Source organism: Homalodisca vitripennis, chromosome 2 (genome assembly GCF_021130785.1).
Source record: "Homalodisca vitripennis isolate AUS2020 chromosome 2, UT_GWSS_2.1, whole genome shotgun sequence".
In the NCBI taxonomy this organism is placed as follows: Eukaryota; Metazoa; Arthropoda; class Insecta; order Hemiptera; family Cicadellidae; genus Homalodisca; species Homalodisca vitripennis.
In genome coordinates, this window is record NC_060208.1 from 93,755,964 (window position 1) to 93,774,513 (window position 18,550).

The 18,550-nt window shown below is 33.6% G+C and overlaps 1 protein-coding gene across 1 annotated transcript; it reads left to right on the plus strand.

The window, feature by feature from the left end:
* The first annotated feature begins 985 nt into the window (after positions 1–985).
* On the plus strand, positions 986–11,275 carry LOC124354358 (lipid droplet-associated hydrolase-like). The gene is made up of 7 exons (XM_046804747.1): positions 986–1,257; positions 3,663–3,854; positions 4,548–4,667; positions 5,786–5,976; positions 7,739–7,870; positions 9,953–10,141; positions 11,018–11,275. The coding sequence occupies exons 1-7, from the start codon at positions 1,143–1,145 to the stop codon at positions 11,246–11,248; spliced, it is 1,170 nt and encodes a 389-aa protein (XP_046660703.1). The 5' UTR covers positions 986–1,142; the 3' UTR covers positions 11,249–11,275.
* The last annotated feature ends 7,275 nt before the right edge of the window (positions 11,276–18,550 follow it).

An 18,550-nucleotide genomic window follows, 5' to 3' on the forward strand; every position in this document is an offset into this window, starting at 1 on the left:
GATATGAATCTTTTACGTAGGTTGTAGTGACCAGGAGATCCTAAAGGCTGAAAGGTCTCAGGGGCTTAGAGCTGCCATAGCCCAGAGCCTGCTAGAAGCCTGAACTTGCCGAGTGCAGAGTCTGCCAGAGGCCGAGAGGTGTCAGAGGTGGCTAATCTTGCTGGTGGTTGATATTAGAGCAAGAACACTGACAATTTATCATAATCTTAAATTAATTTTATGAAAAATATTACACATACATTAAATAATAGTTTATCAAATAAATTGTATAAATTACTTTGATTGATCATTTTAAAAGAATTTAATCTTATTTGGACACCTCAAGTCTGTTCCGTACCACTCTTAGTATTTAGTCATTATATTTTTGTTATAAATGTATCACTCCTTAAGCAGCAAGTTAATTATATTATCAAAGACTTTTTATTAGGCCAGATAAATTTTATTCATTTTTACTTTTGGAAATCTAGACAATATCCGTTCAAGAACATTTATGTGCTAACCAATTGATCAACTTTCATTTGCACCCAATTTCACAGTGATCACTGTGATCATAATTTTAATAAAATTGAGCTGTTAATTGTCTAAATACCTTGATATGGAAATATTTATCATTGGAAATTAACCCAAGAAAAAATTGTATCACATTATTTCTTGTAGAACATATTTACAAGTTAAAATTAAATAGATTAGAGACATTAGTAGGCTACATGATCAAACAAAACTTTTAATCAGCCCTGTTGTTAGCCTGTGTGTCTACAAGTATTTACAAACATTTACAAGGTTTTTTTTTCGAAAACCATAGTAAACTCATCCAAAACAAGTACAGGATAATTTACGAATTGAATAAAAAAGGTTTTTTTTTATTTTATACTTATTTCCTAAAACTTGTTTACAATTTGATGCCTGGTTTTTAACAACTTTCTTTTATACCATTCAATTGGTCATATAATCATCTGATTATTATTAAAGTAAACAAGGAGTAGGTCAAAACAAAAATCACCTTACATTGAACACTACCACATACACAGTCACTGATTACTTTACACTCACACTAACACATTCATGAACAAAATTGTGCCTTATTCCTTCAATAAATCAGTGCTTGAAGTCCAGTTCAATGATCTAACAGCTCAAATTTCATCATGGATGATGAAACTCTTTTATTGTTTACTGTATACATTTATTTACTAAATCTGCCCCGATTTATAATTTTTGTCCATGGTATTTGTTCATATGTGCAGTACTTCATGGAATCAGGCAAGTCTGGTCTTGTGATTAATTTACAATAACAATTATTTTTCTTGTTACTTATCATCAATGATATAACATCTACCAATAATATATCCTGATAATAAACCACTATAAAAATTGCAGGAGTTGCATTCACTTATCTTTTCAGTCAGCCAATACTAAACCCTGTAACATCAAAGTGACACATTTTATAGCAAAATAATTTTCTCGCCAGATAGCTACTTGCCAAATCTAATAGTGATATTAATACATAGGATACAATGTTTGAAAAGTCTAATGAATTATTTAAATAAACTTGTGCAGGTAATCTATTTAAAACATGGCTTAGGAGTATTTAAATCTACATGTTAGTATCAAAAGCACTAGTGGAGTTACAAGGTTTGCTAATTGGAGTGGTGGAATGTTTTTGCTGTAGAACTGAAAACAACCACAAGCCACAATCCTCACTCACAAGGCAGGTTGTTAATTTTACTTGCAAAACTAATCCCTCTTTAGATTCTGTACCTGTATAGTGGCTGCAGAACCTACAGTAGGGGAAGTGCATCATGTTTGTACCATGACATATACCATACTCAGAAATGCTTTTCATGAGTCTGATTCCTTCAGCAATGACTTTGGTACATAGCTTTTGGCACATAAACTGTTACAGAATGACTAATTGTTAGTTGTTTTAAGATCTCACTTTTTCAAATATTGTGTGCTTGAACCTTACAACACTGCTTACAACACTTCATTCTTTGGGAGTTTTACTGATCAGGTGTTACAGGACAGTGGGAGGATCAGTGGGCTTAAGAATGATCGGAAGCGTTTCTTTCAAAACTGCCTTAGTAATGTCATATCATTTCAACCATATACTCGTTTTGAAAATAATGAAGCTTGTCAGTTTATTGTACCTCTTCTCTGTGTCATTGTCCATGTTATAATTCAGCTAGTCAGAGATTAGGATATTTAGAATATTTAGGATAATACTTACTTTATGCATCTTTTCATTTTATCTTCTATTATTAATATCCAACTTGTAAACATGAAAAAATTTTAATATAGCACTGTAGATGTTAAGTTTTTGAACTTCAAGTTCAGTCAAAAAGTTTCTATTGTTTGCGGGATTAATAGTTCAAAGAGTAGTCTGTCTATCTATCAGTCTGTACATCGGGCAGTCTGTACTATAATTCTTGATAGAAGAACATTCTAAAGACTTCTATCTTGGTACGTAGGTTCCTCTTCGTCATAGGAAAACCCCTATTGATTGGTATAAAAAGGGCAATCTAACAGTGTGTCTGACCATCTGTTTCATAATAATTCCTGGCACAAAGATCCTAAAGGGAAGACACTTAGTAGAAAGATTTCTCTTGATTTGCATGATATTCAGTATATAATAATTATTATCTGAAACCCAAGCCAGTTTGAATAAAAAGAGATTTTGATTGTATTATATTTAATTATATTTATTATTGTTATTGAATAAAATTAAACAATACTGCCATTATTAATTCTTCTAGCTATTTTTATCTTAGTTACATTATATTTAAACTACATTACTTATTTAATATTCCATAATACTCCACAATCAATACATTAGTGTTATCTTTTATTTTTTGTTTATTTGAAATACTAAATTTTAATGATCTCGTAATCATAATTCTTATGAAATAAATTGATAAACCAACAATATGTTTGGTTGGAATAAAGGACAAATATGTATGTGATTGGTCTATGCCGACGATATAACTATAAATAATTATTAAGTAAAGCAATTTTTATTTTAAATTTAAATGATTCCAAACAACTCTTAGAGTAAGTACAATATTTTGGATAGTCATTTCAAATACTATCCATTCATCCTATTAAACTATGTGAATCACAATGTCTGAATCATAGACTCAGTTTAATTTGGAGTTTATTGAATATAAAAATAATTACTAATTACTACTAGAAACAGGGCCATACTCAGCTTTGGTAGGCCCCGGAAGATATTCGCCCAGGCCCCGCCATGTCCCACCAACACGTCTCCATCAAACTGGTTCACTCCTCCCCCACTGACTTGCCATCTCTCCACCCAACCACCACCACCACACAGATATGCAGGATGCAGGGCAATGAATACATTGAATACAGAAATTCACTGCTAAGGGTTTCAACGTGATTGTAGTGATTTTAAGAGTAATAGTCACAGCTTCTCCTAAATTGTAATGAACGATATTACAAATTTAGTCTATAATAGCGTTACAATTATTAGACTGAGCTACCTCGTCCATTCACATGGACCCTTCAAATAGACGTGTGGTGGAGCCTGGCCCAGACCCCCTAAAGGCTTGGGCCCTGGTACAATTGTCTGTAAAAACCAGTTTAAGTAAGGGCCTGGCTAGAAACTATCCAATATTATTTTATACAATAAAAATGTTTTTTTACAGGAATAGAGTTTCTTTTTTCGAAGGAAGAAGATGGTACAAACAACTCCTTTTCAGATAGTTTTGGTTATGGCATTTCGGAACCAGGAAACTCTCCCCCAACCCCATCCATATTCAAAGGTGGCTGGTTAACCATCAATGGAGTCTCAAGTCACATCCTTACATGGGGAGGGTGGGTAGAAGATTTCCCTCCAGGTACGATAATGATTGTTAAGATTTGAATTCTATATTTCAAAAGATGATCAGACATTGCAAAGTAAACTTTTTAACTCACTGGTTTGATAGCATATTGAATTCACTTAATTTTAAGTCATTATAAAATTAATCATTGAGGTGGGAATCTAATAATAATAAGCTGTAAGTTTTAATGGGCTTGTGTTTATGGCTACACAAGTAGGCATTTATACTACTGTAATTTCAGGCAGAAGATAGAGCCATCAGATCTGTGCAGAGTTAATTACATAAAAAGTACAGAAGTAAAGAAAAGCAGAGATTTGTATCATATCAGACAGACAATCAGTTCTAAAGACTACAAGCCTATAAGTATGATACCAAACTTACCTGTCACCAAATACTGAAGGAACTGGCAAAACATATCAAGTAGAGTGTATAGGTATAAGGCCATTTTATGATTAGATTTTGGGGAGGAATAAAAATTGCCCTGAATTTCATTTATAGCACTTTTAGATAAGTATAACTTCAAAGAGAAGAATGGGTTTTCCTTACTGTTACTCTAACAATACCTACTATAATGTGGGGTCGTTACTATAGTCCTGAATCAAAATTCAATCGTTTTGTAATTTTAAGAATATTTTTTTTTTACCACAAACTGATTACTTGATTTTTTACTGAGAAATAAAGAGAAAAGTAATGTCCTACTTTTTTCAGAGAGTGATTCTTTAATCTTGTTCATGTGTGGAGTCCCTGGCATCACACTGTTTTATCACAACTTCCTAGAAAAACTCTACAACATACTGAAGATCCCTGTCTGGACTATCTGTGTGGCAGGTACAGCAGCTGTATAAATAATTTTGTATAATAGAATGCCTTATAATGTGAAGGTTTTCAAATTGTATTTTTCTTCTATAAATAATATTATGTCTGGAAATAACTTTCCCAGGTAGAGAGAATGCAACAAGTTTCATAAACATGCAGTCTTGTAGCATTCCACAATTTCCAGAAATTGCTCCTATGTCCAAGATTTAAAATACACTTCAAGATCAAGTTACATAAGAGAGAATGTCCATTATAAATTGAAGATTTACATCACCATTTAATGTATGATATTTTATATGACAAAACTGATTCAATTGTCTTTAAATGGACGAATGTAATAAATCATCTCTGCTGAGATCACTAATGCTAGATGAGGCTTTGTAAGGGGCCAACTAAAATCTAAATAAATAGATCGTGGTGATCAGAGCTGCATTTACATATGGGGTCAAAGATATACCTCAAGGTGGCCGATTTTGGGGGGTGGCAAGTATTGTGTGGAATAACATGGAACGGAATAATGTGTGTTAACTAAAATAACTATTCTCTACTTTTTACTGAAGATGATTACACAAGAGTAAAAATCATGCATTTAATACATTATTTATCCACCAAACTATGCCATCTCTGCAATTTTAGTGTTTTATGACATATCTCCCGTACACTATTGCATTATCAAAGTTAGTAGGCTGAGGAGGGCGATACGGTAATGAACATCAGTTGGAGGTTGGCGCTATCACAATTACCCATGGGCAGCAGATTTTCAAAGTCATCTCTGATGTGACACAACATCTAATACTGTACAAAGTTTCACTCTTACATAACAAAGTCAGCATGATTTCAAAATTTTTAGCACTAAACAACAAACTATCATTGTTAAGTTACTGTGGACAGTTACATTTAAAACCCATCAATATAAAGTGAGTTAAGAATTTTTTTATCTAAATACTAAATACATATAAATACGTTTCTAATTGTCTAAATACTTGTTACTAAAGTACTAGTATTGGATTGGAATCCATAAAATGTATCAATCTATTTTGAGTTACCATATGACTCGCCATAGCCTACTGTGTAACTTAGTTTAACTATACACTGATGATTATAATCTCAAATACAGATGTCTCATCTAGGTCATGAACTTCCGCCCTCGTCTTCCAACATGGGACTTCCGGATGATCCTAAGCTCTATAACAATGTTAAGGCACAGGTCGACCATAAGTTGGCCTTCATCAAGAGTTATGTGCCTAGGAACAAGAAAATCTACCTCATAGGTCACTCTTTCGGGGCCAAAATGGTGACAGAACTTTTAAAAGATGAACAGGTAGTCATTCTTGTGAAAATATTCTTGAATTTGTTTTGATTGTCACTGTATTATTTTCATATGATTTAATTATTTGAATCCATCAACCAAGAATTTTCCCATAAAATGTAGCAATTTATTTCTTAATACCCTTATTCTGCTAATTCCTATGGACTATCAACCTGTTTGAAGGTAATGCAAAATTTTAAAGGGGAGAGTCATTAAAGTACAAGGTTATTCTTACCAAAAGGTTGGATTATTTCTGGGCAAATCTCATAGTTAAAAGTCACATAAATAAGTAGAAAATCATTTGAATAAGAAAAACATAAGAATTTTCAGATTAAAAAACCTTAAAATCATGTCATTCAAACATATTTCAATTTTGTGATAGGAGACTTTCATCCTATACCTCATTCAGTATAATTTCCACCAATTAAAAATAACCCTTTAATAGTAGTAACTTTATAAAACCTAACTATAACCAAAATCACACCATTGAAACTGCTGAGTGTTTTTTACTTTAAATAAAAGACAGGCTTACACAAACGTGTTGTCATAAGAAATTTGAAAAATAACTCTGATATTCAATATTTTTAAAAAACATACAAATTAAGACATTTACCTCATTTTTATATAGATAAAATTTTTAACAAACATGTAACCATCAAAAAGCTTTCTCTTGAAATTTGAAAATTGTTGTCTATTTTAATCAAGAACATTATTTCTTGTTTCTATGATACATCACTATGTATTTCTCAAGATGCATCCTCTTAAAAACGTAAACTAGTTTCCAAAATAAATAGACATTAACAATCATGATGAAAGGCAAGAATGCCTTCTTAGTAGTCTCCAAATTATTCAGATAACGTTTTTGGAACAATAAATACATAATTTTATGTCTTTTCTTTGTTTCTATATCTTTTCCATCTAATTTGTTAATTGTTTTAGTTCTACACAAAAATAACAAACGTTTTCCTTGAGCTTGGCTACCACAAACAAGATGATAGCTCAAAATAATTCTGAAGCTATTTCTATATGATAACTCTTGACAGAAGGGTCCAAGAGCTTGAATCTTGATCCAAGGAAGAACGATATTGATTTTGGATTCTAAAGATCAAGGGACAGTCTTTTTTTCTGTATGTCTATTTGCCCATCTGTGTGATAACACTTAAATAGAATGATCCTAAAGACTTGAATCTTTATATGTATGTTCCTCTTCTTCTAAGGTTGAGCTCTACTGATTTTAGTCAAAACATAAAGGGCAGTCCGTCTGTCTGTCAATTCATGTATACATACCTCTTTTGTTATGTAATTTCAGGTCCTTTAATAACCTTTTGTATTAGATTTGTTTTATTTTATGTAAAAATAGAAAAATTTAATTCTCTGAATAGAGAAAAGAGTGTATTTGAAGAATACAAGTTAGTTAAAATTACCGTAAGAATTACAGATACACTAGTCCTAAATATACAGTGGTAGATCTTTTATTCCATTAATGCACAGGGAGTTTATACCAATAAGTCTTGGAAGTAGGGATACATATCTGTCTATGAAGAGGTTTAGTCCTCCACTCCCCAATCCCCTGGAAGTGTTGGTACAACATTCACCAAATTAAGTCCTTTGAAGTCAATGATTTTTACAATTGAAAATAAAATATTATTTTTGTATTCCTCATTGTGGAAGATAAGGGGTCTGCAGACCAGTACAGGTCACCTCTAATTCTACCCCTGAATGAATCTAACTTTCATTATTCATGAATGTGTAATACACACCCCTCCTCTTACAGGTGAGTGAGCAGATGCAGAAATGTGTCCTGCTAATGCCAACCCTGGAAAGGTTCAAGGACACTCCAAGGGCACAATTCTGGCTGATGATGTTGAAGGTGGGATTCATCTACCCTCTTGCTTTCTTTGTTTGGGTGAGTCCATGTCGCTTACTTGCAAACTTACACTGACTACAAACTCAGTTAAAAACTTCTACCACCAAACTACACTATTTTATTCCTTTTTTAAAAAGGACCATGCCATGTAACAGGCTTTTTTAGTTTAGAAGCCATGGACCTTTCTCAATGGCATCCTGGTTAGAAAAATTCATCATTGTATGAAAAGTTGTCTTGACCTAACTACTGCTGAAAAGTATTAAAAGTTGTCCTGTAATCATGTCAGAGGAGAGGACTGCTGTCTCCCTGGAGGTCATGGACATATCCTGTCATATGTGGCAAAATTTCAAGTCTCTAGCTCAGTTCGCTCTAAAGATCTGCAATCTACTGCAGACAAAAGGGATGTTAGGTCGACGGTGGAGTTCCCTCATTCAACCCCGGTCATAGTCAGAGGCTTATTTGTACAACAGACAGAAAGAAGAAAATCTTCCAGCTTCCTAAGTGGTAGACATCACTAATGCTCAGCTGATAATTAATTATGACAGTTGTTTATGCAACGGTATAAAACTAATCTAATTTTTATATTATTTAATGACACTCTTTCTTGATAAGTTTAAGTTTTTTTCTGTACTTCACATGTTATTTTATTGTATATTTTCAAGAATCTTTCCAATACATAAATAAATGGATACTCTGTTTAACCGAATTAACATAATAATAAAGAGGAGAATTCACCTAGGATTCTAAGAAGCATTTTGCTGACCCACAGTTGTACATTAATACAACATTTTCTTACTATTTCCTTAGTTTTTTTTACCTAGATCCACATGAATCATCTATCAAGTGGATTACACCAAGATCACTAAGAAATTAAAGAATGTTTTGCTATAAATTATGAAAAAACTAATCCGAACACTACTTTTTATATTTCATATTTGCTATAGTATCTACTGCAGTCATTTTTATTCTGTTACTGTTGTATGTTTATATATTACTGTAATTTTTTAAATTTATTATATTATCTACTGCCATTGTCATAATTTACTATTAATATTGTTATTACTATCTTGTTGGCTTGTTGTCATAGTGTACGTACAAATGTTTTCTCTAACACTATGGTTGTACCATTCCTGTTCCATGAACTTAATGTTGTACCTTTTATGAATGGAGTTTTCCGTTAATAAATAAATAAAAAACACATATGCCTGGCTGAATCTATGATATGTCACACTAATTATAGTCACCACCAGTCCGACGCACCGGCATGCACAAACATCTCAAGTTACTTGTACTGAATGAGACCTGCGGCAACTACACTGCGTGTGTAGCTGTTTCACAACATTGTGGCCGCTCATAGCACATATTGTATATGTGGCAAATGCTTTACAAAATGAAATATACTTAGATCAATATATAATTGACTTTTAAATAGTGCTGCCATTAAAATCTTACAATTTCCTGTTTGTATGTAAAAATTACATTCTGCACAGACGAATCTCAATATAGTGGTGGTACCACGGAACCGGTGGCACCTCCACTGGACACACCTTTGAGAGCAATTCAACTATTTCAATTTTCCCAAGCTCATAATAATTGTGATGCAGTTAAGGAAGCAGTAGGGAACACAATAGACAAATTGTTCACAAGATTGTTTTTAGACTCTAGAACAAACATTTCCACTGTAAAACATGAGTTTTCTCCACAGTTACAAAATAACAATTGATTTCTTTTAGATTATAGATATGCAAATGTGTTAATGATTAACATAATTAGTGTAAAAACTTGGCCTAATTATCTGTGACCAAAAAATTCTAACTATTACAAAAACTAATTTGTAATGAAATAGGCTACATTACAAGGCAGTTTAATGTTTTAAAGAGGGCACCAAAATTATAGCAGGACTATTAATTGACTTTTATTGTATAATAAGAAGTCTGCTGCAATATTTTATTAAAAAATAGTGTATTTTTACATCAATATCAAATTTTACGTCATGTCGAATTAAATATGCCAAACTTTCAAATGCTTTACTTATAGATAATAAGGAATAGATCATTTAAGATTACATTGAACATAGAGCTTATATAACTATAAAATTCGTGTTATCCTTACCCCTTGCAGTTGCAATCTACCCTACCGATGTCCTGGCGAATAGCAATTACCCATCTTTATTTCCGATTGCGTGGCCTACGCCAAGTCAGTCAGTGCTGCAAAGATGCCCTGCTGCAGTTCTGTGAACCCACAGTCTTCTACAATGTGCGCACCCTGGTCTGGGACGAGCTCAGGGTCATACAGAAGCTGGACACAGAGGTAACTTACTTCTGACCGATTAATGAGTGTTAGTGTTCTAGGTAGTTCACATAACGTTCAACATCCAAGGAAGTTAAGATTCTTTAATTTTATTACAAAAGACACATACTGATGTAATTGGACAAAATCCTATAATGCATGCCTTGGAGATCATACATTGAGGATGGATGGTTTGGTAAGGCTAGAGTGCCTTAATGATGTCTTTGTTAGTTAAGCTTTAATTGTACCAGAGGCCAAGCCTTCTTTAGGAATTTGGCAATTAGAACAGATTTCTGGAACCTAATAGAGCCAAGATAAAGTCTATGGATATTTCTTGGTTGCCCTGACTTCAACTTAAATTTTGCACATAGTCAAGATTAAACATTTAAATCAGTTTTATGGTGCAAGTAAAATACTTGTAGAGTTGACTAATCAGTTCATGTAGATTTTTGCAGGTTATAAACCATTTTTATACAATACATAGTGGAAATTGTTATCAAACTAACAGAGTTTTATAATATATTCATATATTCATTCCAAAAATACAATTTTTATTTCAAAATAATATATTGATTAAAAATGTTCTACAAATTTTCTTATGGAAGTAATTAGGAATATCAGGCTTACATGACAAATATTTTACAAGAATCATACAACCCACATGGTTTTTATTACAGCTTCAATTTTAGTTTATCTTAAGTTAATATTCAACATTTCATAACTTTTTAATGAGAATATAGACACATTACATGTAAATACCACTTTCTTATGGAATGAAAGAGCTGATAAATAGTAATTTTTATGTAAAGTTATTTAAGGTGTGTTTATTTATAAAATTGTTATTATACACACAAATAACCACCATTTATTATAAGTTGATACAATTGACTGTTCCAGATCTTAACAAGGTACAGTAACAAGATGAAAGTGTACTTTGCAATGGAGGACCAGTGGGCACCATTGACACATTGTGAAACCCTGAAGACAGCAATCCCACAATTGTCAGTAGAGGTGTTGGATAGCAAATTCAAACACGCATTCACACTTGACACTGCACAGGATATGGCCGAAAAACTGGTAGTTGATCTGGTTGATGATGACATTTTGAAACAAGATTCATGTTTATAGAGCAGTAAAGAGATTTAATTGATGGTAGATGGCTTTGTTACATGGCTTTAAACTCTACCTTAAGTTTCAAATTAATACAGGCAAGACAGTGTCGCTCTTTGGATATGCTCTGCACATAAATCCTTATTATTGCCTCTCTCCAATGATGTATGATAATAAAGTATGATTAAAATTACTACAAGGCATGTTTTACAAGAATTATGTCATAAAGATCTAGGTAGATCTATGAGGTGCGACAATAAAGTGATGAGACTGATGTGAAAAAAGAATGTTGCTTATTGTTATAGTCAGGATTAGCGTTGCTCCTTCAAAGTAGTTCCATCCTGATTGTACACACATTTTTCAGTACTTCTGTAATTTATAATATTTCTGGAACTCATCTTCTGTAATATCCTCCAAGACCCTCATCACTGCTTTTTGGACATCTTGTATTGTTTGAAAATGGTGTCCCTTGACAGCCGTTTTGACTTTTGGAAATAGAAAAAAGTCGCTCAGAGAAATATCTGATGAATAAGGGGGCTGTGGCAATACTGAACAAATCGCTGTTGTGGTGTGAGATTTTTGGGGACCATTTTGCACAAATCTTTCTAATACTAACATCTTCAGTTATTACTAGACAAACCGTTTATCGATTAATGTCCAGTTCTTCTGCAATAATTTTCATGGATAATCTTCGATCAGATAGTACGAGTTCACGTACTCTGGTTGACATCCGTTGAGGTTGATGGTAGTCCACTGCAGTCTTCATCTTCTACATTCGTTCTGCCTTCACTAAACATTTTATGCCAACGAAAAACTTGAGCTCTTGACATAACCTCCTCTCCAAAAGCCTTCTGAAGCTTACCGTAAGTTGTCATTGCATTTTCACCCATTTGACATAAAAAGAAATGGCATACCATTGCGCAATATTATGCGGTTCCATTTCCCTGATGAGAGACACAAACACGTGTTAACTTATTACAGGACAACTCACAACTGAGCAGTTGCATCGATGTGCCGCTTGGACTAGAAGCAGCTTATAGATCAAAGTTAAAGATATTGTGCCTATGCAAGCCTGCAGATTTGCCACATCTTGCAAAGAAAATCAGTCCCATTACTTTATTGCCACACCTCGTATGTATATTCAGTTTTAAACTGAACTCTTCTGGAAAAAGTGAGACTGTTGAAAATGGTACAAAAAATAAAGAATGTAATAAATTTGTAAAGCTTGATCATCAAACAATCCTTTATAGTTAGACCAGCACAGATCAAATATCTACATCATTTAGATACACAACTCCATCAAATTTGTATTTTAAATGTCTTTTAGGGTTAATGCATTTGCTTTTCAATTTGCATTATTTGCATATTTCAGCAGTTAACAAAAACATTTTTACAGAGTTTATGTGTCAGCAGAGTTGTGTGTACAATATCACTAAAAAGGATACATTTAAAAATACTCACTTAAAAAAAATAAAGTTAAAACATTTTAAACCAAATGTACCAATGACAATAAGACTAATTATGTATGTATTTATAGGAGCAACTGATAAGGTGTAATAAAGAATAACAAAAATGAATGATAAATGAATATATTATTTATTTCCTTCATTTTAACAGTAAGTTAATAAATACTATATGATAAACAAATAAAAGAAATTCTTGAATTTTGCCGAACCATGTTCCTTCAGGTCTTCTGGCAGGTGGTTCCACAGTTTTAAACCCATGTAAGAGGGCTTCTCCTCAAACAGAGAAAGTCGATGCCCAGGAAGGTGAAAATCTGTCGCTTGTCTTGTGTTGCAATGATGTGTGTTACATCCTCTGGGAAAACCTCTCTCGTGCACACAGGTTACTGCCTCCAGCACGTACAAGGATACAACCGTCAGAATTGAGAGGTTGATAAAAGCTGGTCGACAACTCTCTCTTGGCTGTAAGTCAGCAAGTGTTCTCACTGCTTTTTTCTGTGTTACCAGCACACGTTGGAGATTTCCTGCAGATGAATTACCCCAGACCAGGAGACCATAGCGAAGGTTCGATTCAAATAAAGCAAAGTAGGCTGTTTTTGCAGAGAGTACATCACTTATTGATTTTATTCTTTTAACGACATACAGTCCAGTACCTAATTTCCTGCACAGGTTGTCAATGTGTGTTGTCCATTTGAGATCTTCATCTATTGTCACTCCCAAGTACTTTGCCTCTGATGCTGCTTGGACGTTAGACAGGTGCACAGTTTGTTCCTTTTTTGGGCCCAATATGAGTTGCTGGGTTTTAGCTTCATTAACTACCAGGTTATTAATATGGCAGTACTGTACATGTTCATTGGAGTGAATGACTCTATCTCCAGGTTTTCTGGGGTTCTATCGGCTAAAAGTAGAACGGTATCATCTGCATACATCAGAGTTGTAGCAAATTCATCTAAGTACTTAGGTAAATCGTTCGTAAATAGAGTAAAGAGTACAGGACCCAGGACTGATCCTTGGGGGACGCCCCTTAGAACTGGAAGTGGACTGGATCTGATTTCTGCAATTTTATTGTTTTGAGTATGCCGGATTTCAACTACCTGTTCTCTATTGGTTAGGTAACTCCTGAACTACTCAGCTTCAGTGCCCCGTACTCCCATGGTATTTAGTTTGGTCAACAGTTGTTCATGGTCAAGGGTGTCAAAGGCTTTGCTTAAATCTAAGAATATTGCTGTTGTTGTATTTTTAGCTTCTATTTGATCTATTACGTATTCAATAAAACTAATTAAAGCTGTCGATGTAGATTTATTTTTGGTGAAACCGTGCTGTTGATCAGTAAGCAGATTATTGTATGTCATGTAGTTTAGGAGACGATTAAGCACAATCTTTTCAATAACTTTAGAGAATGTTGAAATTTATTCACATTCACTCTTAGCGTTGCTACCGGAGTGACAGAATATTCAGGAAGGGTTAGGATAGCGTGTAGGGGCCACCTCCTATCGAGACCCATGAGGAAGAATTAGGGCACGAATCTCAAAGTCATGTCACCCTGGAAGAAGGGGAGGCCAGCACTGAACCAGCCTCTCCAGTCAAAGCAGGCAGGGGATGGCACACTCTTGTTGAGGCTAGCAAGAACCTCTGCTAGTTAGGGAATGAACATCATCAAACTCCAACAGTCATTTCCCACAGTAGACTAGACCTATCAAATTGCCCTTGCACACCAGAATCTCGACATTTGCGGTTAGTGATGTGCTGCTCCTGGGACATCCATACAGTTGCCCAGATTCAAGTGATACATCACTTTTGCTGTGCCCAGTGGTAGGTTTAACTGGAAGGTATAAACTAGCCAGAAGTGATCCCTCCTGAGTTTAGGGATTTCATTACCTAAACATAACATAAATAAAAAAACAGTTCTTTTGCGGTGGCAGACTTAAGGACAAAATGAACAGTTTCTCCCACTTTGTTAAACATAACAAAATTATTACTTAAGACTGAGATAAGACTATATTTAAATGGTATAAGCTTAAGACTTATCCTACATATATCTGCCTATATGTGAATGTACCAAATATCAAAACATTTTTTATCAATATTTGAGAATTTACATTTATATAACAGTTATAAGATAAATTAAAAATATCAATTATTACGTTATTATGTTACTTGTTATTAATCATTCATTCTAAATATAATCTTTTCAAATACACATTGAAAGCTATCCATCCTAATGGAGAATTGCAAAAAGGTTATGTACTCCTTCTATGTCCAGATTTAATAAAAAAAATTAATATTTCTAAAGACTATTCCTACATGCTTAATATTTTTTATGTTTGGTGGAAGTTTGTAAAATAAGTTAGGAGTTATATAATTAAGTGTCTTAGTGTAAAATGTTAAATTTGGCAGCAACCTTATTTATTAAATCTTTATTCTCAGTCTTTAGATCTTCAATTTGTTTAACAAAGTTTTCAATTTTAGACAGACCAGTCTGCAAAGTGTGTGTTTTTTCCTCCAGGATTCCATGAAGCAAACCACAAGCCTCATTGAAATCATACACATTTTTTCTTTGCTCCTCTCATATTTCAATCAATGTCTTCATTATGTCTTCCAAAGCTAGACTACCTTCCTGTGTTAGTTTTCTCTATCTAGTTTCACATCTCATACTTTTTCTTCTGGTCTAGCTGCACGGATTACACCTCAACAGAGAGTTCTGCTCCTCCATAAAAGCAGTATTAGCCGAGTTCATGCTCACACATATGCCCTGAAACTGTTTCTCACAGTCACTACACATCAATTTCAAATGACTTTTTTAAATCAGGCAAGCACACTTGACAGTTGTACCTAATTAATTTAAATATGTCTTAAAAACACAGATACAGTACATGAACAATGGATATGAGGATAAGTAGCTATTACTATCATGTGGAAACTGTGATAAGGGAACCACGCTACCATACGTCCACTCCGCTTGACCTATCACTGTTAATATACTGCATTAGTTTATTTGCTGAAAGCATACTTCTAGGGAGGGCAAGGTTTGCAAGTACATCTCTCCAAATCAGATACCAGAGGTGCAAAAAAATTATCAGTGAAAAGTGTTGCCAATAAATCTTTAAAAAAAATTTACAACTGATGTTCCTTTCTGAATAGCGGCCAACCACATAGATCCAATAAAAACACTAAGTACTTGTAAAATTAAAGCTGAAATGTGTACTTCCAGTTTCCAACATTTTAAAAGCTACTTCACAAAATTGTGAACTTAAAATCTGACAGACTAACATAACTAGTGTGATTTCTGATGTCAGGTTGTAATGAGCTACCTCTATAACACTTTTAGAACCTCAGATTAATCTGTGCTCTCTGATGCTGACTACAAAGAATCATAAAACGTGGTTAACAAGTTTGACAATGAAATTCACAAGTGATGCTAGTGTAAGGGTTCCTAATGATACAATGTCTGGGAGTCACATGCTTTCAGACCTGTTGAAGTTTTTATTCTAACAGTTACTACAAACCTAATGTATGCCTCGTGATATCTTACCATACAAGTTCTGACAGAATTATTTAAAAAAAATAAGACCATGTTTAAATGAGATTTCCTTTAATTTTTTAGAAACATTCTCACTATACAAAGTCTACACATTTTATTTTCCGCCTTTGAATTTTATAAAACTGCACTGAGATTGTTGCATATGAAACATTTTAAATAATCAGAAAAAAATATTATACATTAACTTGTTTTAAGTAGTGATCCCCCTCAAAATAATCTCCTTGAAACTCCAACCAAACCCTTATTCCAGCACTCCTGTGACTTTTTTAAGAAAGAGTCATTAAGTTATGATAGAGCCAAGAATGGAGACAAGTGCAGAGTGAAGGAACTAATTGAGGAGCTGGAGGGGTAAAGCCGCATAAGGGGACTGCCATTAGGTGGGGGAAGCGCGGCAGGAAGCAGACCGAAAATCCAGAGGTGCATGGTATTTTTTTAAGAATCAACACAGATCCCATATAAATGCACTTTTTAAATTTAAATACCCCAAATTTCAGATATCATTCTCCCAGAGGGAGTAACAGTTTTTATTCCAAAATATAAAAAATTCATATTTTTTCTGTAACATTTTGAACATAGTGAAAAAATTAAGTCGTGTTTTTAAAAATAAGAAATATGTCACTCCTTCTGATCATATTTCACATACTTACTGCACAAATGTGAAATTCTTATCATTAGACGTTTTTAATTGGGGCTGATTATAAAAAGACCCAAATTGACTACTTCAAATGTCTATAATATCTCTTGAAGTGACCCAAAAATTGTTTTGTTCTTTTTCACTAGATGTACTTCAGGAAGGGAATCTTCAAGTATTGTGGCTATTATATTTTAAAAAGTTTACTCAACCCAAAATCGATTACACCACCTTAACCCTCCATCAGGCGCTTAAAATTAGAAACGCCATCAGGCGCTCACGGAGGTTTCCTCCAGGTTAGCGAATAATGGCTATCATAGTCGTTTAAACTGTTTTTATTTGTTTAAATATTCATATTGATTTAATTAAAATGTAATATATTCATTTTTAGAAATTATATAAAAATTACTCTCTTATGTAATGAATTTTTCAAATAAGAAATTCAAAATTAAAAAAAATGTTATTGTATAGTAACAACATGATTTATTTTAAGGAATAATGCAATTAATTATAAAAATGTTTAACCTACTGTAATAATATATGGATATTAACTTAGTTTTTAACTTCTTACAAAAACAACTTACTTCAATTCTTGAGATATTATACAATTGTAATCTCAATTATTACTCTAAAATCAAAATTTATTCTTTACTAAAAATTTTTTTAAACACTACACAACGTTAAAAAACATTTTCCTTCTGGTTCTTATAACGACAATGTTCACTCCATAAACAGTACTGAAATGTTTCCTAGCACACGGGTACTGTACTGACAAGTCTCTCGTCTTCATTCTCCATTTCACAAAATTCAAATAAAATATATTGTAAAACTTAAAAAGAAGCCATCACAGGTCACACATTTAGGTGCACACGGATTATTACTCCATAAAAACTAAACACTATAAGGCGCTCACGGAGATTTCGTCCAAGCACTACAAACACAACATCGGGCGCTCACAGAGGAATCGTCCAGTCTCACACGGAAGTAGACCTCATACTGACAGATTTTGACAAAGATAAGCGGGAGGCTATTGTTTCGCTTCCCCAAAAGATGCTCGTGAAGTACACCGCGGGAAACGACTGCCAACATCAGAAAAGTAGTACTATTTTTAATAATAAAAAATACACGGAGGAAAACTCTGTTTAGCGCCCGATGTAGGGTTAAGAGGCATTTTCAAATGAGGAAACAACTAGACTTCAACAGTCCTTGATTATACAAACGCATTTGACTGTCTAAACCACAAAGTACTCATTAAAAAACTAATGAAGTTGGGTATAAAAGGAAAGGCAGCAGGTTCTGGAGTTACCTAAAGGACAGGAAACAGTTCAGTCATTACAATAACCAACAAAAGTAGTCAATAACTTTCTGAAAACCTGATAACCACTTTAAACACAGCTAAATAGTACTGCCATTCAAACAATTTGGTATTAAACAATAGTAAAACTGACCAAATAAATTTTTCTACAAAACACAAATTTTCCAACCCTCAATCTAGAACCAAAAAATCAAACAAAACATATTGGTGTACTAATTAATCAGCAAAAGTGAACAATAAGATGCCTAGCAGGACTCCAGTTTCAAGAAAGCTGCCGTGAAGCATTAAAAAAATTGAAGATCCTCACCATAGTAAACCTCTACATTCAAGCAGTGATCCTGCATGCTGTCAACTCAGGACAAACTAGAAA

What these genes read in the sequence shown, in the direction of transcription:
- LOC124354358 (XM_046804747.1), top strand. Translation starts at nt 1,143, where the DNA reads ATGGATGATGAAACTCTTTTATTGTTTACTGTATACATTTATTTACTA. An exon ending in AACTTTTAAAAGATGAACAG is followed by an intron (nt 5,977 to 7,738) that starts GTAGTCATTCTT and finishes CTCCTCTTACAG; the next exon opens with GTGAGTGAGCAGATGCAGAA. An exon ending in TACAGAAGCTGGACACAGAG is followed by an intron (nt 10,142 to 11,017) that starts GTAACTTACTTC and finishes TGACTGTTCCAG; the next exon opens with ATCTTAACAAGGTACAGTAA.